Source organism: Clinocottus analis, unplaced genomic scaffold, assembly GCF_023055335.1.
Source record: "Clinocottus analis isolate CAN_PGR_092001 unplaced genomic scaffold, fCliAna1.0.p SCAF_9, whole genome shotgun sequence".
NCBI classification, from domain to species: domain Eukaryota; kingdom Metazoa; phylum Chordata; class Actinopteri; order Perciformes; family Cottidae; genus Clinocottus; species Clinocottus analis.
This window is the reverse complement of record NW_027176251.1, coordinates 11,444,423-11,471,934: the sequence shown is the minus strand read 5'-3', so window position 1 is coordinate 11,471,934 and position 27,512 is coordinate 11,444,423. Positions and strand designations below refer to the sequence as shown.

The following is a 27,512-nucleotide window of genomic DNA, read 5'->3' as shown; positions in this document are numbered from 1 at the left end:
CTGTCAGTTGGTTTGGAGGAATTGAAATTCACGAATCACAATAAATGCATATTGTGTTGTGGGGAATGGTCCTATGCAGGGCTGCATTTTCACGTACTGTATGTTATGCGCTACAAATAGCATTTTTCTATTTAGCTGATGCCGGTTTGTCTGTTTTTATGCCTTGATTTCACTGCAATTAACCATTCCAACTTCCCTATGGTACACTTGAATTACAATGTGATGTGGGCGTGTGTGATTTTTCCATCACCTCTCTATGAATTTACTTTTTATGCATTAATGAACATTTTCCATTTGCCCATGTTTGTACTATATTGCCGAGGTGAAGCCAGTTGCTTCTAAATAAATAAGTTGAATGCTTACTGTATACAATATTTCCACAGGGGGATCAATAAAGAACAATCTCAAAATGATTGAACTGCACTGAAATGAATACATCTTTTATAATGTGTATTTTATCAGTGTGTTCGACTGGGTTGTTTTAAAAATAATCAAACAGGAAATAGACTTTGTTGCCGCATGGGTGGAAGAAAAGGTGGCAGATGCAATGGAAGGAAGACAGAAAATGACTGTGGTTTAATTAGAGGATGTAAAGGGGAAAATGAAAGTGAGAGAATTTAGATGTGCACTAAAGAACAGCAGAGATAAACCAGGAATATCATTTGGACACACTGGGCTTAACTGTACACAACTAAGAAAACATATTAAAGGCAAATGTGACTACTGGGTAAGAGGAAACAGTAGCGCACCTTATCCTACACTTAAAGAATATGAGCAAGAAAAAAAGGCAGCTGATTTAAAACCTCGGCAGGATGAAAGTCATTTTGCGAGAAAATAAAACCTGTAGTCGGTGTTATTAATACTATTTCAGTATCTTACTTAGACAACCCAATATTATTGATAATGTATCCCTTTTTTAAATGAGTATTAAACAATTCAAGTACTAGACATCCTGATCCAATCCCTACCAGTTGGTGGCGGTAATGCACCAATTCGTTGTTTGCCAAGCGCCAATAAAAGAAACGCCAAAAAAGAAAAAGAAAAAAGAGCAAATACACAACCCATGACCCCGCAACAACTTCAGAGAACTTTTAACCTCCTGTGTGTTTTATTTGGCCTAAACTGGGATTAAAAAAATTATAATTCTGACGTCTAAAAACATCTGGAAACAAAACGGTGACACAATAATTAAGCGTCGATGTCTCGGTGAGCCAAAACCAGTGAGAGCAGTGCTGTCGTATCCACAGTTACGACCATGAGTACAGTTTATAGTAGTCGCCATCTGTCCCCGAGTAAGCCCCGAGTTGTCACAACGAGTACGAGGCTCTGGCCGTACGCGCCCTGCAGCGCTTACAGCCGCAGAGTGTGCGAGTGTCAAGAGTATGGTGGCCGACAGGGACCAAGAGGCTGAAGGGCGAACTGGAGAACAGGGAAAGTGAGGTGAGGTTGTTGAGTCTGGAGTTGGACTGGAGGCCGACTGAAGGACGATCCCTCTGCTCTATTGCGGACGATGCAAGTGAGTGAGTAACGCAGGTCTACACGAGTGAGTCAATATGTGCAGAGATAACAGGCGAGGAAATACATCTAAGCACATTTACTCAAGTAATGTGCAATTTTGACACACTTCCACTTTCAAATAGTGTGCCTTTTTAACTATTACATTATTATGAATTAAGATATCCTGCAGTGTGCAAAAGTGAGTAAAATGTGCTCCGTTAATGTGAATTATTATTAATATTATTACTTATAATCCAATAATATAGTATAATAGGATTCCGAAAATGTTCTAGTCAAACTAACTTTTACTGAGTAAGTGTACCTTGTAAAATTGCGACATTTACTAAAGTAAAAGATCTGAGTACTTCTTCCACGGCTGCAGGCGACACAACATCTCCCCTGAAGAGCTACATGTGGCTCAGGAAGTCCACCCACTTGTTTGTTTTTTTTTCTGTTAATCTATCTGTCGTGTAGGTGCAGCTGCACCCATGCACATTTCCCCACCGTGCCATGACACAGGGGAGGCATTTCCCCACCAACATAACTAGACTGAGAAACCTTCAGGGTGAAGGAGCCAATGGAGACCAGCCCTTTAGATGCATCACCTCCTTGGTTAAAGAGGAATCTTCTGACTTGGAAATGAACATTACATTGGAGGAGTGTAAGTTTGCTGGATCAGCAGGAGGGTCAACATGGAGCTGAATATCTGAATGGGAAGAAATCTGCAAAATATGGTACAATGCTGTCATATAAAGAACAGTAATGAACATCTTCAACCTCTCTGGTGTGCCTGCAAAGCAAAATCTGCATAACACAGATGAAAGAAAGATAGAAAGAAAAAAAGAGAAAGATATGATGAACCATCTGAATCAGTTGATTCTGAAATGAATGGGCACAAAAGGCGGGGAAATAACAGGTAGTACAACCTCCTTCCCACGTATCTACATGTTTTAATCAAGTGGTTGGTAAATGTGACCACTCATTTTGATCGAAGAATAACCTCAAAAGGTGAGCTCTCAAGGGCATGCAACCTGCTGGTTACATGGCGTGTGGCCACCAAGGCTCTCCTTGTTTCTAAGGTTATAGAACCTTAAACTCTGCATTCTGCAAGTTTCTAATATACATTTTAAGTGTTTTATAACTCACAGTTATTAGTTTCAAAAACTTTATTACCTGGTGTGCAAATTAACAGGCTCGTTCCAGAGAGCTGCGCCTCGCCTGAAATCCAGACGAGAGTTGGCGGCCGCAGTAGGCGGCAGAGTCAAAAAACTGCGGTCAAATCGGACAGTTTTCAGCTGCTATCAAAGAAAATACAGAAAAAAATGACTTCCTGTTAGTTACTACTATTTACAACTTGTAGTTTATTAGGCTACTTGTAGTTTTCAGATCACTTTTGGGGTTTATTTGTATGTGATTATTTATATATATATATATATATATATATATATATATATATATATATATATATATATATATATATATATATATATATATATATATACACATACATACATACATACATACATACATACATACATATATACATATATATATATATATATATATATATATATATATATATATATATATATATATACATACATACATATATAAGGGTAAATTAACTTCCCACTTAAATTGGTTGTTTAAATCATTAGGTCCTTTGAGTGTCCTTTAGGTTTTATGTTTTCACTTTTTATACCTTCCACCTCTTCCTATTTTTTTTATTGTAATTACCATTACCATGTTATGTTAATTAATGTTATTTGATTGTACAAAAAAGACAAACACACTTTATTTGGTTATATAATAGTAATGATGAAAATGATTGCATTGCAGTCCGTAAAGACAACGGTCCTATTTTTTATGGCCGCGCAATCACCATCAGGACCTGTAGTGTCGGTGTGAGCAGTCATACGAGCCACCAGGTGGCGCTGTGGGCGCCGGACCAAAAAGCACTGCCGAAGAAGTGGACGAAAGCAGGAAGCAATTGTACACTGGTGTAGTAGGTTCACACCGTTAGCTCAAGACGAGTCTGCCTTTCTCCTTTTTCTTTACGCTCGGTCGGTATAAGGAAAAACCTTGGGTTCGTGTGTTAAATGTGATTTTATGGTTGTTTTCCGTCTGTGGCGTCTGATTGCCTGTTTTTGTCGTCGCTAGCTCAGGCTGACGCTTCTCCGCGTAGCTTGCCAACGTCAAACCTGGTTTGATTTTTTTTCAAGATGAATTTGCTCAAAAAACAAACTTTGCACCCACACCTCCGTGACGAGGAAGCCCTCGTGGTGGAAAACGCCATCCGGTTGGCGATAGACTCGATAATAAACGTGCTGTACGGAGTAAACAGCGCACGGACTCACGAGTACCAGCGGATGGTGGCCGACAGGGATCAAGAGATCCAGCGGCTGGAGGGCAGCGTTACGGAGATAGAGCGCGAGTTAAAGGTGCTGCGCCGACAGGGATGCACCTGCGGACTGTTTGGGGAAGAGCACAGCCTCGTGGGATCAGAGACCCCGACGGAGCAGAGTCGGTTTGAACTGAGCTGCATCGACACCGAGACAACAGCCGGACAGCAGGAGTGTGAGATGAGCATCTCTTGTACGTAAATACGATAACATGAGATATTGGCGAAATAATACATCCTCTTTACTGTCGCTTTAATGGCATAGAGTGGGATTATTACCTTCATATTTGTTTCAAGTAACTTAAATAAATTGTCACGTCATACGTTGTGTTTTCAGTATGTTACAGAAACATTATTTTTCTATATTACCACCTGAAAAACAACCATTCATGTACACTGAGCATGCGCACGCTCGTGTAAACAAAGCATTTTGTCCATTCATTAATTGGCAGACATGGGATCGAAAATTTGTCTTGGTGTATGTGTTTATACACATTCAAAAGGTACTAATACACAAACAATAACTTTCTTATTCATTTGTAAAAGGTCTGAATGTATTGTTACTTCCACCCCTGCCATTTTATTGTCTCTTTTCTCCACAGTGGGCCTTTTTGCAAGACCCTCCTCACATGTCTCTTCCCAAAGCCACGAGTCAGCTCTTCCATCATCTCCTAGCCGAATGGGTCTGGACCAGTCTGGCATCTCGTCCGATTCCGATGAAGCCAGGAATCTGCCGATGTCTCCCAGCAGCCTCGTCATCAAGGAAGAGCCGTGTGATATCGACACCGTTTTAATCAAGTGGGAAATGAGTGAGGAGAGGTTTGGGGAGCATCCGGAGAGCGTAGGCAGTCCATGTCAGGACAAAGAGAGCCCCAGTGTAAAAAGTAATGCTGACTTTTTTTCTTCCTTTTACACACCTATTTACACCTATTCATTTAATTGCTCTGTGTTGCAAAAAGTGTTTGTTTATATAATGAATTAGTATAGCAATGACGTTGCGTGACTTAAAAAATGTTTGTTCCTTCTGATCTCTTTTAGAAAACCTAGAGAACTTGGAGGAAAGAACTTTAAAGGAGAAACCAAATGCAGATTCAGGCGGTTATTACAACCCTCATGAAGAGCACCTAAGGTGAGTTATTTCATAGATGCAAAGAAGCCATGCACAAATACATCATGATCCCTACAGTCCCATTAGAAACCAACATAATTAGTATTGCTTGGTGACCTGCATACCTACTCATCTGTTTGATCCTTTCTGACCTCATCAGGGACAAGAAGAAGGGCGTGCCCATGTCTGAACAGACGGAGGAGGCTCAAAGACTGAAGAGGGCAGCCTGGAGAGCAGCTTCCAGACGCTACTATGCTCGAAAAGTAGCCCGCCAACAAGCAAACCCCTTACGCTCTGGCCCCATGCATGTCACCCCTCACTCCGGCCCCTTCCCATCACGCTCTGGCCCCGGCCCCTTCCCATCACGCTCTGGCCCCGGCCCCTTCCCATCACGTTCTGGCCCAGGCCCCTTCTCATCACGCTCAGGCTCTGGCCCCTTCCCATCATGCTCTCGCCCTGGGCCCTTCCCCTCACAGACTGGCCCCAGACCCTTCCCGTCACAGAGTGGCCCCGGGCCCTTCCAATCCAACACTGGCCCCAGGCCCGGCCCTTTCTTATCTGGCCCCGGCCCCATCCCATCACGCTCCGGCCCCGTCCCTCACATTACAGACTCCAGGTATCCACAACCCATCTCTTTTGTGGACAAGAGAAGGAGGTCGCTGATATCTGATCTACCTGAAACTTCTCAGTCACTGCAGAGGGAGGCGTGGAGAGCCGCGTCGAAGAGGTATTATGCTCGGAAAAACGCACGGCACCAAACCGAGCCCATACATTATGCACACCTGCTAGAGAACATGGAGCCGTCTGGAGACCCGCTGGAGCCTAACAGAGGAGGATCCAACACCAACAGTGGAGGAATTATGTGCAGCTGATGGACAGTAATGCTGTGGATGAGATTTTTATATTCTACATATTTAAAGCTATATTTCATCATGTTATATTATGTAGAATGCAGGATTACATGGTCGTTTACTACTTTTTGGGGGTTAATTTGTGAAGTTGAGGTTTGTTTCAGATTTTCTCATATGGTCTGCAAATTTTGAACTTTTATTAAATGAGTCGTTTGTTTTTCTTAATTATTGAAAAACAGAACTGAGAACACTGCATTTGTCACTTTGGTGTTAATTTCTCATTGTTGTATTATTTTTCTTCTTTTCAACTTTCTTCCGTATACTTGCATTGCATGCCTGTAGAAAACACTAACTGCAAATTTATTCTGAAGCAACTAAGCTTTGTACAGTTCTTATGTAACAGCCCCTGTATCACTACAGCGTTGCCGGAGTCCAACTTCTAACTCCAGTCAAGGCATCCATAATTACATAATGATGAGTTCCACATCTGTGTAAATGATAGGTTATAAATTGTTGTAAAAGACTTAAAATGTACATTTTGTTATTTTTTTTGGAACATTTGAGATAATAAAGATAATTTAAATACAAATGTGGTATTGTCTTTCAATTAAAAAAACCTTCAATAATATACAACCTCACATTTCTTTGACTTTTTTAAAGCATAGACATGACAGTTTTGGTGACATGCTTATGAGCTCTAATCCTGAAATTCCTGGACTTCAATGCACTCATCTGGCCCACCTGGACTCAGGTGGGAGGTTTACCATCTGGTAAGCGGATGCGGCCACAACAACGCTAAAGACGGGTGGATTTTAGGCAGCCCTTTTTAAATAAATTTTTTAACATGCATTATTTTAACAATACCTTTTACATGCTATACTCTGATTTTTTTAATGATTTATTTTTTAATGATTTATTTTTTTTATTCCATTTTTGGACCTACCGTACTTTGACTTTTCACAACATGTTATTATGACATATTTATGACTTTTTAGTGACCTTTTTTACATACTATGTTTTGACTTTGGGAAACCCTTCTGATCTAGCACAATGTAATCGTGTTAACTTTCCCTATGTGTCTTATCATGTAACCTTTGACTGAATGACTCCAATCCTGATTACTCAAAACTAAGGAATTGTTTCCACCTGGGCGTCATTAAAAGATGATCAGAAGGCTAATCAACCCTTAGTCTTTTGAAAAAACACATTTACTTACTAAATGAACTAGACATTGACTTTTTTACCTATACTATACTATAACTATATTTGAATATGATATACTGTTTGCCTCTTAACAGACATACTATATCCTCGTGATGTTTTGGACATATTACACTGATATTTTTCTTAATTTCTTTCATGACATTTGTTTTGTCATTCATGATGAATCTTGTATGAAGCAGCAGCATGAATTTTTTGCATTAAAAGGTTTGTAAATGCATTGTATTTGTTCCAGCAAATAGTGACGTGTACGTATTCCTACAAATCATATATTTGCCTTGTAAAACAATCATATTTCAATTATGTAAGTTGACTTAATTGCTAAACTATTGAATATTTTTTTTAATTAAAATAAATACAGAAAATATGTGTCAGTGCTTGGTGAACTGCATACTTACTCATCTCTGGGATCATTTCTATCCTCTTGATTTTTTCAAAAACAAGAAGGGCCTGCCGTGGTCCGAACTGACAGAAGAGGATCAGAAACTGAAAAAGGTCGCCTGCATCGCATCTTCCAGGCTTATTATATGAGTGTATATGAATACTTCTTCTTTTTTTTTTGCACAAATTGTCATTTGTGCTATTTTACAATAAATTATGTCACTGTTAAACATCCCTTTGGCTATGATTTTTTCAAGGTGTTATCATTTTATTCATTTAACCCTTCTTTATTACACTACATGCCTAAAGAAAACATTATTGCCATATTAAAATTGCATAAATATTTTTAACTATTTTAAGCTATTGTACAATACTCATACTAGCGACTGTATCAACAGCGCCCCTTGAGTCCGACATCTACAACTACAACCACAACTCCATGGAAAATAATGCTAAATGATTAATAACCAGTTCAATTTGTATTTGTCCTTTTTAAATCCTTTTTGGAATATGTTAAATAAAAATATATAACAATTCTGCTATTGTCTTTCTATTGTAATGAAAGAAGCACGTCTAATTTTTGTCTCTATTTGTGTGTCTTATTTTATTCCTTAATTCTGCACAAAAAAAGAAAAAACAAGAGTTCCATTTGTTTTATTATTTATTTAAAAATATTTATACATTGAATTAAATCATACAATATAATATGCTTACATTATATTCTGAAATAAAGGGCTTTATATAAATAAATAGGCTTACAGCAAGATAAATAGGGTATCTAAAGCACAGAAAATAATGAATACGACATTTTAACGACAATAACAGGGATCTGGATATGGATCGCTTGATTTGTCACACCTCTGTGCCTCTTGTGCTGTGTGTACTCACTGCCTCGAGACGTCATTAATGCGGCTTTCAACCTGTCAGCAGACACTCCTGCCCCCCAGCTTTAGAAAACAAGACCGTCTTGCAACAGAAGCTGTTTGTCATCCTTCAGTCTAAATATTACGCATTTTGACCGCCGACCGACGCACAGTTGATCTTGCCCAAGAGAGGTTATTGCAGTATTATATAGAACCTGTGAGTATTCATCGCACTGTGACTTTGGTCTGAAATGTGATCCCTCTGACAGCTGCTGCGCCAAATGCACAATGAGGACAGGCGCGCGTCCGGCTCGAGCTCCGGCTGTGGTGCTGAATAACATGCGCCTGCTTTTACCAACAATAAGGTCTGAGCGTTGATGTGGATAGTCGCTTCTGAGCAGAAAACGACGGCTTTTTTTTTTAATTTATAAAAGAACACTCGTGTTATTTTTCTTCTTATATTTTTTCCTCCACTAAACCGCAGGGAGGACAGTGCCTCTCTTGTGCTCTCAGAGGTGATGCGGGGTCTTTAATGCTGGAGGCTCAGGTCTGGACACGCATGGAGGCAAACGCCCATCGTGTTTGTGACTATCTGCTGTTGTAATATACGACGTAAACATCCCAGACGTTCGTCAGGTGTTGAAGCGAAAAGAACAGGGTTGATCTGTAACGCTCTGCTGGCTGGCAGCTGCCAACAGCATTTGCATCGAGGTTTGTTTTGGGGAAAACAGCTTCAACTGCCGACGCAGTCGCTCCACATTTAAGAATCCGGTGGATTTGCCAGGTTGGATTTTCGCCTGAGCCTACATATACGTTCATATTGTGTGCTACTGGCCTAACGCATTGCTCATCAGGTCTGGAGGACAGGACACATGACTACTTTGGCGCACTGAATTGGTGCGTTTACAGCTCAGGTATATTTTCCAGCTTGATAGACTATTTCAATGTGTGAGCTTCGTTACTGTGCTATCAGTATTAACAAAACAACGTCCAAGTAATTCATATTTATGTAAATACGTGAACATATTTACTTCAAGGTCTAAAAGCACTACACGTGCTATTTGGTGTATTTTTTTCAGGATCCAATTTGGTTTTAAATATACTTTAAATCCGACAATTCTTGAGTGTATCCTTTAATTTGTGAGTACAATTGGTAAAATGTAAAAGGCATTATTATTATAATTACCTTTCAAGCCGGATACACTTGGTTTTTTTTCTCTCCAGGAGCTTTTAGAGAGCTCTCTGTGCCTTTGGATGCACCTGTGCACTCTTCGAAAGGTCCACTTGGATCCATAGCCCTCTCTTCGCCTGGTTGGAGTCTACGCTCATGAAAATATTCCCCTTCCCGTTTTTTTGGTCCAGTCCCCAAGATAAGGGTCTCTTTGACTCAATAAAACCACCAATGGGCTATTTGTAGCCTCCGAGAGATGCTTCAAGGCTTGGCAAACACACAATGAGTAGCAGAAAGCGCCGGAGCGCTTTGCTGCGCATAGACTGACAATTGCTCTTCAGTCTCAACTGTATGAGTACTGGATGGGCCAGAATAAGTTGAAACAATAGGGGTGGGACATCGAGTATTTGAGGAGTGGGTTTTACAGTTTAATGCTATTGGCATGCCATTTTAAAATAGTAATTAAGAGCTTAATAATAGTTGGAGCCAAGGAGGCAATTTCTGAGTTTTGGGGGCCTTATGGGCTCTTTAGAATGAATTTAGTTCAATGTGTTCACCCCTACATGTTCAACATACATGGAAGTGTCCTTTTTTGCAGGGATTGCTGGGAAGAAGAAGGAGGCTACCGAGGTTGGGACTTTGGAGAGGGAGGTGTAGCTACTACCACTCTCAAAAAGGTAAGAAATCCTCTCTTTTGCTATGGCCAATGGTGCCCAATGTTGGCCGAGAGGCAGATGGAGACTATGTACTCCACATCTAGACAGAGAAAGTGACGTTTTCAGGTATATTTTTGGTGTCTTTGCAGTGTGACATAGCAGGGAGGGCCAGGCCATTATGGTGTGCATTAACAAGGAAATATGGACGCACGGCTAGGGGGAGCCATAGCTGGGCCGGGAGGCAGATACTTGGCCCTGAGCCGTGAGCAGAGGGGGTGTTTGACTTGTTTTAGTACTCACAATCAGAAGAATCCCGGAAGATACTTCATTGTTGTACGTTATCTTTCATAAATAAAAGTTAGTTTGAACTGCAGTAGCCTCAAGGGTGTACACTTCCTGAGAAAAGTGTCCTGACTGCCAAACAGGCTGTGAGCTGTAAAGAGAGAGCAACAAGTCACTTTACACGAAGAAATGGCAAGAAATCAGAGAGACAAGTTGTACAAATGTAAACTATGTACTGGAAAGGGTTCATTTTAAAAGAGTATAACATGTAAATGTTGGTTGGCCGAGCATTGCTGCTATCAAGGAAAACATTCAAGATGGCCACTTCACTGCAGGGAAACAGGTCTAGTCTAGTTTTTTAAGTTTAAGGGTTAATTAATTGTCTGCTGCAGATTATACACTGTCAAATTCACCAAAATCATCTGATTTGTCAGATTATCTAGTATTACAAAATGTGTCTTAAAAATGGTATGGTTGTATTGTTCCAGAGAGGTAACTTTAATTATGAAATGAACGTTAAATAAACTGTAATTAACCCTTACATTACCTACCTCTCCTCTTGCAGTTTGTCGTACTGTGTTGGGACATGGAGCCTTTCTGTTGTAGATCATCCTCTGTGAAAACAGGGACACATTTATAATAAAACACACACATTCATTTAATTTGATTATTATTTAGTAGTTGCAAAGTACCAACTGTGACGCAAATAACTCTTTTCATGGGCAGTAATAATATGGGGGAGAAAAATGACATTTATAGGCAAAGCAGACTGCAAAGATGTCATACCAAGAAATGTAACAAAAGTGACATTACAGAAGCATCTTAAATAGATTTCATCTCATTTTTCAAAATACTTTATGTGCAGGTTTCACTAGTATTGAAAAAAAGTTCAACGTGCTCATTTTTTTTTGTTGAATTAGTGCATTCAATCACATCATGTACAGTTAACCTGACGTTAAAGGGTTAAATTCAGCTCCAGACGTCACTGCTTTTGGTCCACAGTGATGGTGCTGAAATCCGATGGCGGATATAATGGGTGTCTTTGTCGTTATAGGTTAAAATACTGCCCCCCTCTGGTGGATACGGGTATATCAAAAAGGGACGAAAACAAAACGGAAACACACACCAGCCTGTTCTGCAGGTGTCTGTGTCTCAAGGCCGGTTTGAACCTGCCAGGCCTTGTAGTCATCAGCTGTGTGGGTCCCCAGTGTCAGCACAACACTTTTGTTGTGATTGTCTTTGTGGCTGTGTTGTAATCAGAGTGACTGTAGGAGCATAGCACGCCTGCCGAGCCATAACTAACTGACTGAGGTCTTGAAGAAGATAACAGGACACTGATCCTGCTCCTAGGAACACAAGTCATTGAAACAGCTCTGTGGCTGAAGTCAAACTGTCATATATTATGCTTGTGTTTGAGGGAAACGCCTTTCTGTTTAATCCTTATTTAACAAACAGAAGTATCTGTGTCAACAGAGCTTTTATGGCTCCCTCTTGTCGCCTTGCAGCTCACACACGTTTCACTTTAAAAGATCTTAATTCTTGAAATCATGTCATGTGTTGTACAGGAGCATCTGTTATGTAATAAACAAGTCTCACGGCTCAGTCAGCTATGGCCAATTTGTCCTTCCACGGTCCCGCCCATTAGCTGCTGCTAGCGTCTCGGCGTGCCTTATTCAGTTCCCTACATGCAGCTTCTATCGCTGCTGCTGAGGAGCTATCAGCTCTGTCCATAGAAACACACACAGAGCAGCCTGGTGCTGAAAGGCCCGAGTGCTGCATGAAGCTCCGTCACACAAGAAGCAGAGAGGCTGTTAACTCATTCACTGCTTAAAAACTGAAACTAGCCAGGGATACTAATCTGTTCACTTCCTGGTTCAACGAGACGGAATACAAATATGTACTTTGCAACTTCTGTGTAGGACATTTTTTTAATTGTGTCCCTGTTGGTCTCTTGTTTCAGGAATCATCTTGATCAGGACCAGAGTCCCTTTCTCACTACAACAACTTCAGGGCGAGGCTCCTGAAGAAGACAAGAGAGTCGACGTAAGAAGCCACAAGTCTTCTGCAAGAGTTAAACAGCAGATTTATTTACTTTCATGTTCAAGCTGCCGTGAAACTGGCTGTCGGACATGTCAAGCCGAGAGGGACTGAAATAATCAATGATGAGCTTCTGCCAGTCCGATGTTATTGTTTCTATCCGATCAGTTTTGCATGCAGTCTTCAAGCAGATAGCGACGGAGATGAGGCCTTAGCTGATTTATAGCTGTGAAACTGTTGGTCAAGCTGAGCCTGGACACCAGAACAATGGACAGTTTATCTCTTTTTCACGGCTGTCAAATGAGTTCTGCACACTGACGTTTTTTGATTAATCTTTTTGGTCATACATTGTCATAAAATAGCACATTATAATTTCACGGAGCCCAAGCAGATGCCTTCAATTGCTTTTTTAATTATTTTTTTTTACATGAAACAGTATAACCAATTGTTAATTTAATACCATTTCTGACAAAACAAGCATGCAATCCTCACATTTAAATGGCTGGAGCCTGTGAATGTATGGCTTGTTTTTCATAATTTTTTTAGTTAATTAAATACATTTAAAAATGTTCAAGCTTTATTGTTTGGAGATTAACCAACCACTTGTTTCCTCTGTATTTATAATATATAATAAATCACTTTGTAGTATTATTACTGAGGTTAAAATCAACATTGCTTTGAGATCATGCAGTTCATTTTGGTTGGCAAACACTTTCTAGGTTACTACCCCAGCAGCTAATTACAATTAATTTACTAGAAGAATTACAAATTGTCTGTATTTTTCCCGTAATTAAAGCTCTCTCCACTGGCACAAAAGCGGAACTCAAAGTGTAAAATTGGTGCTATGCCACTTTAATCCTACACTTGAAACTGTCCAATGAACAAACAGATGTGTCTGCAGCATCCTAAAGACCATCAACCTTAACTAACTATGATCTTTCTTTGTCACAGACGGCAACATCTGCACACGGTGAGCTCAACATCCACCCCACCCCGAAGAAAATGATGGAAGAGGAGATCCTTGAAGACCGGGCCAAGCTGAAGCAGGGCCTGGTCAAAGTCCTGCAGTGTGTGGCCACCATCTCCTCGGCAGCAGCTGTGGTTAACCCCATTTTTGGCGTGGCCGGCTCCCTTATCCGAGTGGTGCTGCACCACGTCGATGATGAGGACATACGCACCCTAAAGCGGGAGTTCGGCTCAGTCCACCGGGCGCTGGACGAGCTCTCGCAGATGAACCGCAACACGCTGGTGCAGATCAAGAAAGAAACGCTGGACGGGCAGTACTGCCGCGTGGAGGAGAACCTGAAGAACCAGTTCAGAAAGTTCATGGATATGGTGGAGGCACGGCCAGAGCACTGCGAGCGCAAGAAGGATGACTTCGAGGAGAGCTATTCCAACGACATGGGGGATCAGAACCTGCACACGCTCTACGACGGCGTGGTGGGCAAGCCGAAGCTCTTCAGCAAACCAATCCTGGAGGTGTACCTGAAGCACTCGCAAGGTGACCGCCGCACGATGGAGCGACTCTGCACGCGTCTCACCTATCTGTTCTGCATCGGCCTCATCGCTCTCATGGGATACGCCACCGTCATAGGAGACGACGAGGAAGGCCTGAGTGAGGAGTGGGCTGAGAAGATGGAGCATGTGCAGCTGAAGATGCAGGACGCGCTTTCCAGGTGCAAATGAAGAAGAAGAAGCCTAACAAAGAGCGTTCTTTTCCTCCTCTGCTGCTTTTCCTTCATAGCCTGGACTCACATGTCCACATTCCCTCTGCTACTGCTCCCTCAGCTTATTCTCCTCTAAACACCGATGATGATGATAAGCAACATGTCTCATTTTTAGTCAAACACTATTTCTCCAAACTTCATACTTTGAGTCACATGCATGTTTGTTCTGTCCAGGTTGAGCTAAAGTCAAGTAAATGATGTCACATTAATTTTTTCGCGCCACAATTGGCCCAAATTCACAGATACATGATGAATCTGAATAAGTCGCAGTGGTTTCAATTAATCCAGAACATGTTCAGGTAAATCAGCTGTGGGATCATTACAATAAATCACAAGTCTACTCTGAAAGCTACTTTTTGAACAAAGGAGATAACGTGTTACATATCACACTAAATATGACTCAAATCTAGGGGAATAAGGGTTTAACATTAATGTATCCAAATGCAGTGTGATTGCAATGCATCCTGCATATTAAGCCCTTTTCTAAAGTATTTGTAGTTTGTTGACATTATTTCACTACAAGATAATAAGTTGTAATGGATGCAACTTCCACACGAGAGGCAACTGTATGTTAAAGAGAAACAGCTTAAGCTGCTGTCATACTGATACATCTCCACTCGAGGGCCTCGTATGAATTCCTTAGACTTTGAAAAAGCTTTCATATTTTTGACATACTGGCTATAAAACATACTTTGTTTTCCAACAGAGGGAGTTAAGTTATAATGAATCTCTAATATAAACAATCAAACCAAAACGAGTTAAAAGATCCCAAAGTTTCCATAGCTATGAATGTTACTACAGACATAAAAGAATATCATCATCATACTGCCATGTGCAAATTAACAAAATATATCACTTATATTGTGTGTTGTGCATGGCGTTCATGATACACTATGCATACTTGTTGCTGTCGAACAATTTAATGTTTCACTAGATTCTGATGCTTCTCTACAGAGTTATTTTTCTTAAGTTTTAGTATTTAAACGTTTGCGGTTAATTCTAAACAAACTGCACACAGACAATCTGATTTGTTTTAACACTACATGGCAAAACGCCATTTTGAGGTCAAGTTAAAGAAATTGAGATGTGTGCTTCTATTTTCACTACCCACAATGGTTTTATGTTGATCCACAACCGAAGCGTTTGACTTTCTAAATGTATTATAGGAAGTTATAATGTCCTGGAATGAATCCTACCACTACCACTCGTAACTATTTTTTTTATTACATGTGCAATTATCAATGGGTTTATTTGGTGTGCGGCCGTTAGGAGCCTTAAAAATAGCTTCCTCTTCTTTTTTTATTGGTTACGTCTGAGCTTTAGGGTAAAAGTTTTCTTCTCATGAACTTACTCATCTGACCAACGGTGCCTGAATAGTTTTATATTATTTTTGTATTACTTTAAGTTTTGTTTTGTCTTAATCATATGATTGTGTAAGGCATTGTGTTTTGAATGGTCTTTACACTACAGATTTCAAACTATTTTTTGTAAATGTCTCTTTTTTTGTTGTAAGCAAACTGGTCACAGCATGTGGATTTAGCTCGCTGCCTCCGACCCGTTCAGTCAGCAAGGTTGTAAATTAGAACAGTCAACTAAACGTGATCACTAAACAATATCCAATGGTCATTAATGGCTTTCCAATCTATCAGTTTCTATTTTCATATTTCACACATCTCTAGCCTGTTTTAGTCTCATTCGTTCAACCTATAACTGCTCAAAACTGCTTTATGGTTCTGTGGCATTGTGCCATATCTCTTATTTTTACAACAGATTTAATACGCTATAAACAGTCGAAATGCTGTCGATATAGAGGAATATTATATGGCTTTATGTGAAATGCCATATATGAATATGTTGTCTTTTTGTTATGATTGTTTGATGCCTGGTTGTATATGTGCCACTATAAATAAAGATTTGTGAATTCAACTGATATGGAGTAGACAGTTATTGGAGAGCTCCCTGCACAGAGACCACCTGAACCATCCAGCACCTCCAGGATGAACTGGACCGCCACCTGTTAGCCAGTCCGACCTCACGCATGCTCGTGTGGCTAAATGGAAGCAAATCCCTGCAACCGAGATCCAAAATCTTGAGGCAAGCCTTCCTAAAAAGAATGGAGGCTTTTTGTAGCGGATGGTTTAGGACTTATGGCTTGGGTGTCTATATACAGTACTTCAGGACGTAATGTATTTTGATATATTACATTTCTAATGAATAATCTTTACACCATGAAAGCATAACGTAATACATTGCAAGTATATATATATATATATATATATATATATATATATATATATACACACATATATATTGTGTGTGTGCTTTATTGCTGCTATATACAAAATTAACTTATTTTTACATTGAGGTTGATAGAATGCAATATTTCATATTTGCTTTCAAACTCAGTGGAACAACTATCTTCTGCCAAACTGACACAAATGTTAAATCACACTCATTTGAGAAACAGAAAAATAAGAGAAAACTATAACAGTTTCATGGCAGGCTTGCTTTTCAAAGTTTGTTTTTTTTGTTTTAAACTGTGCACTCTAATGTTTGTTGTTAGATTATTTGTTCAATAATATCAGAGCAAAATCGAATTACAGACAACTATTTGTGTTGGAAGCATCTTAAAACCTAAGGGGTCTATGGCAGACATCTTCATTTACTCTTAACATATAGACCGCTACACATCTGAACAAAATCTCACATTATACTCTTATATTATAACACCAAAACTATTCAAATAGCCCTAATGGTTGCAGAGATACACCTTTTTTAGTTTGGGTATGCAATTTGTGAGCAGAGACCTAAAAGTTGTTGTTTTGTTTTTTAGAATATCAGATTCATGGAACGTACATACATATATATATATATATATATATATATATATATATATATATATATATATATATATATATATATATATATATATAGCTTTTTTCCACAATTTGATAACGTCATATTTACTTATAGTTTCTACTCATTTAAACACTTCTTTAAAATTTATACAGCAAAATATTCAAAAAGAGGGCTTGTATTTTTTTATTATTTGATTTGATTTTAATATGAGAGATCAGTATTATATCTTTAGAAATTATGATTGAATGGCCAGTAATGGGAATGTAAAAAGGTGCAATCGAGTGATTTGTACGCTAGAGGGCGTGAATACTTGACTTGCTTCATCATTACACCTGTTTACGCTGAACTCCCTGAGGGCCAACAGGACTGAAGCGTCACATCTATGCCTCCAAACGGACGAGCTAATGACTTCCTCCTTGGTGCTCAAACTGATCTGCTACATGACCTGCGCGAAGGCAATCCAAATTATGATTATAGGAACAAACGAGGGTAGAAGAATGCACCTCAAGGGAAGTCAAATGGGCACATGGCCTGCGCTAATACCTCTGGTATGGCCCTCATGCATCGTTTTCCAGCTGAACAGGTTTAACTCAGAGCTCAGAGTTGGGGAGCCGAAACAGGAAAATGTACATTGCAGCCGTTTGAAATGCAGATTGCTGAGAAACAATGAATTAAGTGTCTTTACCTGCGCCGCAGAGGAGCGATGAGTGTCTTTGAGCCGCAGACGCGCGTCGTCCGTCATGTGATGGAGCTCATGTTTCTCTCCGTGACAGGAGCTCGTTTCAGAGAATCCATTTTACACCTGAGGAAAATAAATGTGTACTACTTCAGAAATTCAAATAAAAGTATTTGCATGAAATGAAGAGGATGCATCACATGTGACGTGAAGCTCTTCGTGGTTTGGAGGAGAATTGATTTGCGTAATGATTTTTTTTTTGTGAGGGAGGTTCTGGTGGACGCGCAGGGCGCGTCGTGTGCGCGCAGATGAAGGAGATGCGAGGTTTGATTTCACTGTAAAGTCCTCCGAGTGATAACGAATACAAAAACGTAATTTGTTGTTCCTTTCGATTGTATAATCATGTTTTATTATAATCTACGTGTGACCATTCTCAATGGAGAGGTGGCGCGCATATAGTTATAAATAAACGCTGTGTGGTTGACAAATAATTTATATCCTTATAATTTGATTTAACAGATTGTGAATCTTAATACCAATCCACACGTTTGGGGTGTATTAATTTCACACCACATATGTACAGCATATCCATGTGTAATTGAATATTTTATCAATGTATCTACCTCACACTAGAAATAAAAAAGCTAATGAGTTTCCCAGTCGTCTTACCTCAAGTCTGGATTCTTCAACAGTAGCTCACTCGTATGGTGGTGATGAGACATTTGCACCAAGTGCGCAAGAAACCTCGCAGATAAAAAATAAATCCGTCGAAGATATGTTGAAACTGAAGAACTGCAAAACAGAAAATTAAATTCAGCTCCGTTTTGTTGAGAAGAGACTGAATCCTCCTTTCATGTTGACTCGAAGACTGATAAGAAAATGGAAGCGACCACATATGTCATCTCTTGCAGTTGTCTGTCTGTCTGTGTGTGTGTGTGTGTGTGTCTCTCTCTCTCTCTCTCTCTCTCTCTCTCTCTCTCTCTCTCTCTCTCTCTCTCTCTCTCTCTCTCTCTCTCTCTCTCTCTCTCGCTCTCTCTCTCTCTCTCTCTCTCCTTTGCAGATATTGAGTGCGCATTTCTTCTCCCTCTCTGGATCCTGCTTTTGGACCCCTCCTCAGCTCCACACCAGATGAGGGAACCGTGGGAAATTCTTCAAACTTACAGGAAGAAAAAAAAAACTGGTTTGCAACTGTTGGAGCTCCTGAAGCAAGAAGGACCAGCAGATTTATTTCACTCAGGTACAGAAAAAAACTGCTTTGTTATTATAGGAATGTGATGAATGTTCTCCCATCAGAGGGGGTAAATATGCTGCAAGGTGTGTCCGTAGCTCCCAGGGGATGTGTGCGTAAAAAGCCTCTCGCTGCGCAGTTCTTTTGGGTGCGCATGGCAGTTAAACAAGGTGCAGCTTGTTCACATGACAAACCTTTTTTTTATTTCAATGATATTTCCGGCAGATGCACTTGCATGCCATTTTTTGCTGACTTTATTCTCAGTCGTTTACTCATTTACCAGGTCTTCAATCTGAATATCTAAATAGCCTTTTTCAGATTTCAGATAAGCCAAATCAATGGCGATGTTAATTTGTCGAGGAGTCGGGTGACGCAACCACCGACAAAACAGAGCAGAGGTCATTGATCTGGTCGCAAGCAAGGATGAAGGGGTTTTAAACCTGGTTTGGCCTTGGTCTGGTCTGGTCTGGTCTGTTCGTTTCTGCCCTAAAATGAGTCATGCACAGACCCAAGGGCATCTGCGTCATTTTCTCATCCAAGTTGTCTCAGGCCCCCATTTTGTTTAAATGACATCATTACCTTGTTCGCCATGTCAAAGCATGTTGTAGGTACATTTATCTTTTTTTTAAATTGTGCACGTCTGATGCCCATTAACCTCCATATGTAACTCCTGAAAAAACGAAGACACAGATTTTGTAATTTGTCTGTCTTGCTAGAAGTATTATAGGGCTGCAACTAATTATTATTTTCATTTTGAATTATTTGTTTGTTCTATCAATCAAAATGTCAAAAATAGTAAAAATGCTCACAAGTTAGTTTGTCAGTTTCAAATGTCTTGTTTTGTCCGACTAACTCTTCATGTCACCACAAAAAAACAAAGAAAAGCAGAAAATCCTGTTTGGCATTTATGCTTGAAGAAAAAAAAAATCAGCTCTGAAATATTTAGATAACCATTCATTAATAATATTAGATAACCATTCATTAATATATTGTACAACCTTCAAGGAGGAAGTGTCTTTTTGTTAATACCAGTGTGTTTTTTTTAAAAGTCTCCCAAATTCTTTAAAAAGAATTTAAGTTCAATTAAATTTGGTTATTTACAATGTTAAGTTGCTCTGCTGCTACCCAAATGTTTTCTTTTGTTACTTTTTATCACATTTTTGTTCGCCTCATCATTCTCCCTTTTTGTATTTCTGACACTAGATTTTGGATCTCATGTCTCAGAATATGACTACTTCCTTGGAGAGGGTTGTGGCCCAGAAGAAGGAGTCCATCGAGGCCGTGATGGACATGTTTGAGAAGGGGGCCGAGGTGTTGGCCAGCGCTGTAGGCGAGCTCTTCCCCCTCTGTGAGGCCGCCGCCCCGGTTCTCCGCTTGGCCTTAGACAATGTGCACAGCAAAGAGGTCTTCTACGTCAAAGAGCAGTTCCTGACGGTGAGGAACAAGCTCGACGTGCTCTCCACCCAACTGGAAGACATCGACTGCGAGATCAAGAAGGGGAAACTGGACTCCCAGTACTTTTCAGTGGAGGAGAACATTAGGAACCAGTTTCGGAAATATATGGACATCTTGGAGGCAAAACAGCAGTTCAAAGAGGTGAAGACCAGACTGTTTGTGGAGCACTTTGCCAAAACTGGAGGGGAGAAGAATCTGTTTGTGCTGCACGATGCTCTGATGGGGACGAACAGCTTTGGAGAGTCGGTTTTAGAGTTGGTTGAAAGGTAAGTTCAGCAGCTTTGTAGCGGCCATGCTGTTCTACTCCTACTCCTGCTTCTCACACCGTCATCACTGCAGGTTTCTCTGGATTTGAGCAAAAGATAAACTTCATCATGAATGTCAACGGTTCCTGTGTTTTGCAGGTACGTAGCGAGGAACCGGCGTCTCCTGGAAGATTTCTGTGTCCGGATGAAGGAGCTCCTCTGTTTGGGTCTGATTGCTCTGCTGGGCCACTGTGCCTTGACCCGGGGCCAAGAGGAAGAAGACGACAAAATCCAAGAGTGGAGCAGCAAGATTGAAGAAGTAGAGTCCAGGATGAAGGCAACCATCGAGTTTTGTGTCGCCGCCTTCCCAGAGCAAGCAAAACTAGACGCTCGGCACCTCCTGCAAGAAAAGGAAGAAGAGAACCTGCAAGATACGACTCAGCAGCTGCTTGAGTTCTTGGTGAAAAAGTACGATTGGGTCAGCTGGTCAGTGCGGCTGATCAACCATTCAGGGAGCACCTATCGGAACTGGCGAGCAGGGGATCACTTTCACCACGTGGCAGGACAGAACTGGTTCGAGGTGCTTCAGGTGAACAACATCAACCTGGTGGTGTCGTACAGCGTCAAACCCCAGCCGGTGCCTCGCGACTGCATCCGGCAGGTAATGGAGGGCCAGGGGAAGAAGGGAAACGCCCCGGCGGTGGTGGAGGTGTTGGAGAAACAGCTGTGCGGGTTTGTTGTCCACGCCGTCAGTCGCCACAAGGAGTCTGCAGCTGCGTGGAGCTTTCCTGAAGACTGCCACTACTGGGAGAGGCACAAGAATGTGGCAGTGTGTGTGCACTCGGAGTAAAGCTGATTCCTCCTCTGCTGTGAAATCCTAAGAGGTTAAGCTCTTAGGATTTCACAGCAGAGGGCTGTATTTATGTTCAGATAGTGTAGATTTGTGTTGTTTGTCCATCTGCAAGAGTAAGCTGAGCACATCAGCATGTAAGTTTACCTTAAATTAGTTTCTGAGATCCATTGTTTTAAGGATGCACTGAGCCGATACGCCTGATGGGTGTCGGCACCGATACGGACCTTGGGAAGAGAATCGGGTATTGACCACATGTAACTAATCCACTTCCGTCAGCAGATGACGTTCATACAGCAGGGTGCACTCCTACTAACTGTGTTCATTGTAACTCATAGATTCCACTTACAGTTCAGAAGTAAAGTTGATATCATTGGAGAAAAAGTCAGATCGGTGCATCTGTATTTCAGATAGATAGTTAAAAGAATTAAATCACAAATGCACTTTTATTAGCTTTCTGGTTTGTGTCAAATGTTTATAAAGTGAAGAGATTTGAATTATGAGGTATATGTATTTAATTTTTTTTTAAATCAACGGCTTGCATATTTTGAACTGTTGCGTTCTGCATTGGTTTGTAATGTATAAGTAACTAACTCCATTTTACACAAACACTAATGTCTAAAGTAATGAGAAGTGTCTGTGCTTTTACCGCAGCTTCATACAGTAATAATCAGTCTCCTGTGAGAAATGGCTTCTGCACCTCTAGAGCTCTGAAGAAATGATTTTGCTGAGGCAGCATCTACTGAGCTGTGCTCCCGTTTTGTCTCTGCTCAGCAGGCTGGCCTACATAACTCTGACGGGGGACAGAGGTTACTTTTTCAGGCGTGAACCAACAAGAGGCTTGGAGTTTGGCACTGGAGAGGCGACTATGTGCCTTGTGTTCTAAACACATTCAATCCCCTCGAACCAAAGCAACCGAACCTCGCTGCTCACCAGTGCTGTGCCTATGAAGTGTGTTTCATCTGCAAGATATTTCATTGGTGATTGTTGTTTTATATTTTTGTAACATTTGTTGTTAAACAATGACTGCTGTGCCTTTTGCACTTCCCAGCTTCAGGTGAAGATTTATTTTCAAGATTAAACATGTATATGGTTTTTCTTAGCTTTTTATGATATCCTGTTCATACTAAACATTTCTTTTTTTCTGATAATTTCAAACAAACCACTGTGAATTTTGTGTTGCCTGATGCAAAAAATAAGTTCATTCCCTGTACATCCATAGATTTTCTTTAGAGAAGAGAACCCTTTCACTGCACACATACACTTGTATGTAGCAAGTAGGTTGAATTCCAGTGTGTTATGCTGATCAATGACATCAATTAGCCTTTAGTCATATCCAAATGTCATGTATTATTACTTAAACCACACCAACTTCTATATTTAAACCAAATACTGAATAAAATTAGTGCATGATCAATGTTCAGCAAACGTGTTGTGCTTTCAGACAAGTATTGACCAAATACAAATAGGTAATGGATGTGTAAACAAGTATAATCTAATATCTGCCTCTTTTTTTCTCTTGTACAAATGTGATTTACACATCACTGTTAGTGTCTGGGCCCATTAAAACAAGGTAGTGCACCCTCAGCAACAGGCACTCCGACTAATTTAATTGCTATTTTGCACATAAGTCAGCATTTCCTGACCGCAGCTCTGGTTTGATAGTCTATGAATAACCTTTGGCGGAGCTAATATCCTGCAGACGAGCTGCAAAGTGCTTGGCTTAGCAGGATGGTATCAGTCATAAAGCCGGCCTGGTGTAGGTACCGAGCACCATCATTTCATATCTCAGTGGATCTGGAGGGTCTTTAGCTGCTCGTAAATTCAGCCTGTCAGACTCCATCAAGTGCCATATACAGCGCAGGGCAGGAGGAAATGCACTGCGTGGACCATCTGAGGTTTCTGTGTCTGCAGCGGAAAACAGCAGCTGGGAGGGTGAGGTGGTTAAGATGATATAATGCGTGGATATAAACAATTTTAAACCAATGTTATAAATTAGACTTTTGAATGATAGATAGGCTTTGGTTAAAAATTAGGCTTTCAAACACCTCTGAAGCACATTGTATTTATGTGATGCCATAAATATGATGTGTTTATTTTGGACAAAAACAATGTCCAATGAAGTGAAAAACACTTAATGTTAGCTTATCTTTTTGCGTGCAGACATGAACCATCAGCTCTCTAACTCTCAATATGGAAGCAAACAGGAGTGTCGCATATAACATGGCAAACTATTCCGTTATTTGTGAGCTTAAGCAGTGCTGGTAAAAACTCAGCGTTTGACCCTCATCTTCATTACACTCTCAATCAAATATGTTGGAGTACGAAACCAAAACAGAGGAAAATGCGTCACTGTCCAAATACTTCTGGACTGCAACACGAAACACTGCACCTGCTACATCGCTGGCACAAAGCCTGTTCATAATTAGAAAGCCCAGACAGGTGACTAACACGCTTTGATGTATCGGTACCTAAATCCCACGCTGAAATGACAGATAATGTGGAGCAGACAGCGAGACGGGTGTGCCAGACAACAAGCGCGGTCTACAAACACCACTGAACCAGTCCGAGAGAACAGGACACTAAAATGTTGCAACACGACGAACAAAACTGGAAACTTGCTGCTGTCTAAACAGCAGGCCTGTGATAGCCTCCGTGCACGGTTTATTTAAATTCATTTAATCCTAATCTCTTAATTTTTATCTGCTAATCCAATGTGGTGGATAACGGTAATTTCCACAGTATTACCAGGGGCGTTAAGCATTTCCGAGGTTTTTCTCCTGTGTGGAGATAAAGAGCGGCTGCGGCAGCCTGTACTGTAAGCCACAGGATTCATTAGTGGTTGTGTGGGCTGTGCCGAGGCAACAACTATTGATCCGAGAAGCTCTTCCCCTGCGTAAAAGGCTTTGACTGTGGAAGCCCGTCAATCCTGGACTGTCATTATGGGAAGACTGAAGCATCTGTTTACCGACAAGATCGACTGCATCCACCCCCCGGGGCAGGAGCCAGAGCGATCTGGTTTTGTGGTGAAGGGAAGGTTAAAGTAAGGTTTTCTGGATGACAGAGTGAGAGCTGGTGAGGTACTAGAGGTAGCTGGCGGACAGAGGGCGCTATCAACATTCAGATCTTGGGGCAATCAAGTTTTTAACAAAACCAAGAGAGAGAACTTATGTTATGATGGGCCTTATTGATTGACAGTCCTAGAATCACCCAATATGCTTTTTCATTTACTAGCAAGAATAACAATATGAAATATGAAAATCTGCAGTGTGTTTTGAATAATTTCATGTTTTTTTCTTTAAATAATTCACGTTGCAGCTGCTGTGCCGTTAACACAGATTCATAGATTTTTACCTTTTTACCAGGAAGCAGTGAACACGGTTTGCTTTTTCGCGGCTGGGACTTTTGGATGTGTTTGCACAAAAAGCAAAAGCCTTTATGATGTAGTTCTGGAAATAATAAACTTACATCCCCACCAAGAAAAAAAGAAGCAAAACCACTTTCAGTTCACAAAACCTTTTTCCAGCATCTCTAAATGATGTCCTTTCCATCAAGCTGAATCTCCTCATCTCCAAGAGGAGATAGAAAGCCAATATCAATATTTCATAAACAAATGAAACACTGGATGGAAGCTAGCATGAGAGTGGCCCTGGAGGAGAGTCGATCAATGGTAGGATAGCTCTCTGCTGCTGTCTGCCAATCCACAGGCCCACACAGGACAATGCTATTACCCATCAGTCCGAGTGGAGCATCGACCAGCCGGCTGCTCTTTGAGTGGACTAATCCGATAAAAAGCATTAAAACATTTGTTCAGTGACACACCGGCTGCTGGTCCGAGCCCAGAAGCCGGCTGACTGCTTTAGACACAAAGGCCATGTGATTCTGTTGACCTTAGTTTTAGAGTTATTTCATGCTAATGTCCGAGAGACCACATCTGGCACCAACATGGAAGTCCAACACATGACTAGTTGTCTAGATACAACAACAAAACAAACAACAAAACAAACAACAACTGGAGCTAATAAAGTGTGACTTTGTCTTGGTGAATCCATAAATGTTCCAATGTGATAACTGGATGGAAGATTGCAGATCTTTTACTTGTAACATTATTGTAATGTTTTTTTTCTACATTGTGGTATAATTACTTTTACAGATGTAAAAGTATGGAGTACTTCTTCCACAACTGTCACCTTCAACGTGACGTATTGCATTACTGTTTGTAAAGTTGTGTCACCATATTGTTGGTCTGCAGCAAACACTGGAGAAGGTAACATGAAAGTTATTTAATGTTTTAATTTTATTCAAAGCGAGGAAACGCAACAATACAATGCTGCAGCTTTGAGTATTAACAGCAGTTTTACCTGCTGTACATAAAGAGGACCGTCGTGTTGATTGTGAGTGGAATATCTGAGGAATCTGAGTAAAGCTTTTTTAAGTGGAAATCCACTAGGTGGGAAACACGTGTCATGGCCATCTGCAGCGCCTCAAAATTTCCCTCATGTTTTCCAACTCTTCTCTTTCTCCTCTCATGCCATCGCTGTCTGCGCTCCCTCTTCAAGGCCCCATGTTGTCTCACTCAAACCCCCAGCGCCGTTGTAGTGAAACCTCCTCAGATTCCTCTCTGCCTCGTTGACAGGAAGGTCATCGGCCTCGTCAGCACTGGAGAATCTCAGAATATTAATCTGTGTTCTTGTTCACCATGACCTTCACTCCCCTCACTCTTCTGCCGCGAGCCCATCTGTCTCTCCTCATTTGTAGTCCTGCCGCTCTTTACCTGTCTGTCTGCTTATGTCATTCTTAGTTGAGCAGATGAGCTAACAGCCTCAACAAAAGCCAAACCACTCCTCCATGTTCTGACAAAAGAAAAAAAACAGCACTTCACATATTTTAGTGATCTGGGAATGATAAACCCAAATTGCCAGACTGACTGATTTGGGGAATGTTTTGAGTTATTTTGCAGGCATTTTTTTCATAACTTATAAGAAACTTTACTGTGTGAGAAAACCCCCACTTTCTTTTGTTTCGTCAGTAACAGAGACTAGGTGAGTCTGGTTGTGCAACACTAAATGGGGGAGGTGAAGTTGTGGATCAAGACCCCAAGGGAGGGGAGGTGAGTGAGTAAAAGCGTGAGAAAGAGGAAATGAAAGAGAGGAGAACCAGGAAATGCTATGTCACAGAGAGTCATTGCTTTCAGTGGGTTAATCCTTCGCGATCTGAATCAAATCCTCATGAGAACATCAACAAATACAGAGAATCAGATGCAGGGACGGACTTAAGGATTTAAGGGCCCGAGGCAAATACTAACACGGGCCCCCAGAGTCTGAACTCTATTTACTAAAGACTAAACAGAGGCAACATAGTTTTCTAGTGGAGGCAGTGCTGCGTCTTTACAAGACACAAAAGGCATAAGAGTGTCGTCTTGGTGCACAAAGAGCAGGACTTTGATACCGAACCAGCTTTACACTCACACTCAGTGATGCCATACTGGCAATAACACCGTTAAAAAAAAAAATCTTATACCTTTACGGTTAACATTTTACATACACTTTCTAAATGCATGTGTAGCAACTGTTTTATTGTGAAATCTGTGAACAGCTGGTGTCCGAGCACATGTGCTCTGCCCAAAGCAAAGGTTGGACAGTTGCTACTGGCTTTTTTCATTTTGCCAACGATGATGCGTCTTGCTATTAAAAATGAAAAACTCTCTCTCCAGTTGAAAACTAACGACACCGCTTTGCGTTTATTATCTTATTATCGGCAGGCCTGTTCTGCCCTCTGCTGGACAACACAGTACAACTGGACAACAACCCCTCCTCACTTTATTTGTCATAATAAAAAACAACAATGAATTAAATAGTTGAAGACAAAAGGCAGAATGAATGTCATTTAATGCATGTTTTTCATTCAAATGTGACCAACCTTTTCTTTGATTCATTTCCATATTTTCTTATTAGTATTCACTGCATTATTTACCTTTGGCCCTCACTAACAGTTCAAACAGAGC

The 27,512-nt window shown here is 40.7% G+C and overlaps 3 protein-coding genes and 1 long non-coding RNA gene across 4 annotated transcripts; 3 read left to right on the top strand and 1 right to left on the bottom strand.

Moving 5' to 3' along the window:
* The first annotated feature begins 3,507 nt into the window (after nt 1–3,507).
* LOC137781426 (uncharacterized) lies at nt 3,508–6,386 on the top strand. The gene is made up of 4 exons (XM_068570178.1): nt 3,508–4,092; nt 4,501–4,782; nt 4,937–5,027; nt 5,167–6,386. Exons 1-4 carry the CDS (start codon nt 3,720–3,722, stop codon nt 5,876–5,878), a joined length of 1,458 nt encoding a protein of 485 aa, XP_068426279.1. The 5' UTR covers nt 3,508–3,719; the 3' UTR covers nt 5,879–6,386.
* Nucleotides 6,387–8,179: 1,793 nt separating this feature from the next.
* Nucleotides 8,180–18,667, bottom strand: LOC137781131 (uncharacterized). Its single transcript, XR_011077200.1, has 4 exons — nt 18,400–18,667; nt 17,740–17,856; nt 10,983–11,045; nt 8,180–10,582 (listed from the first exon to the last, which is right to left on the bottom strand). It is a non-coding gene; the product is annotated as an uncharacterized lncRNA (long non-coding RNA).
* rpz (rapunzel) lies at nt 10,026–14,282 on the top strand. The gene is made up of 3 exons (XM_068569715.1): nt 10,026–10,170; nt 12,392–12,474; nt 13,420–14,282. Exons 1-3 carry the CDS (start codon nt 10,041–10,043, stop codon nt 14,152–14,154), a joined length of 948 nt encoding a protein of 315 aa, XP_068425816.1. The 5' UTR covers nt 10,026–10,040; the 3' UTR covers nt 14,155–14,282.
* A 133-nt stretch (nt 18,668–18,800) lies between the features above and the next one.
* Nucleotides 18,801–23,060, top strand: LOC137781495 (protein rapunzel-like). Its single transcript, XM_068570286.1, has 3 exons — nt 18,801–18,967; nt 20,162–20,679; nt 20,818–23,060. Exons 2-3 carry the CDS (start codon nt 20,174–20,176, stop codon nt 21,506–21,508), a joined length of 1,197 nt encoding a protein of 398 aa, XP_068426387.1. The 5' UTR covers nt 18,801–18,967; nt 20,162–20,173; the 3' UTR covers nt 21,509–23,060.
* Nucleotides 23,061–27,512: the final 4,452 nt, after the last annotated feature.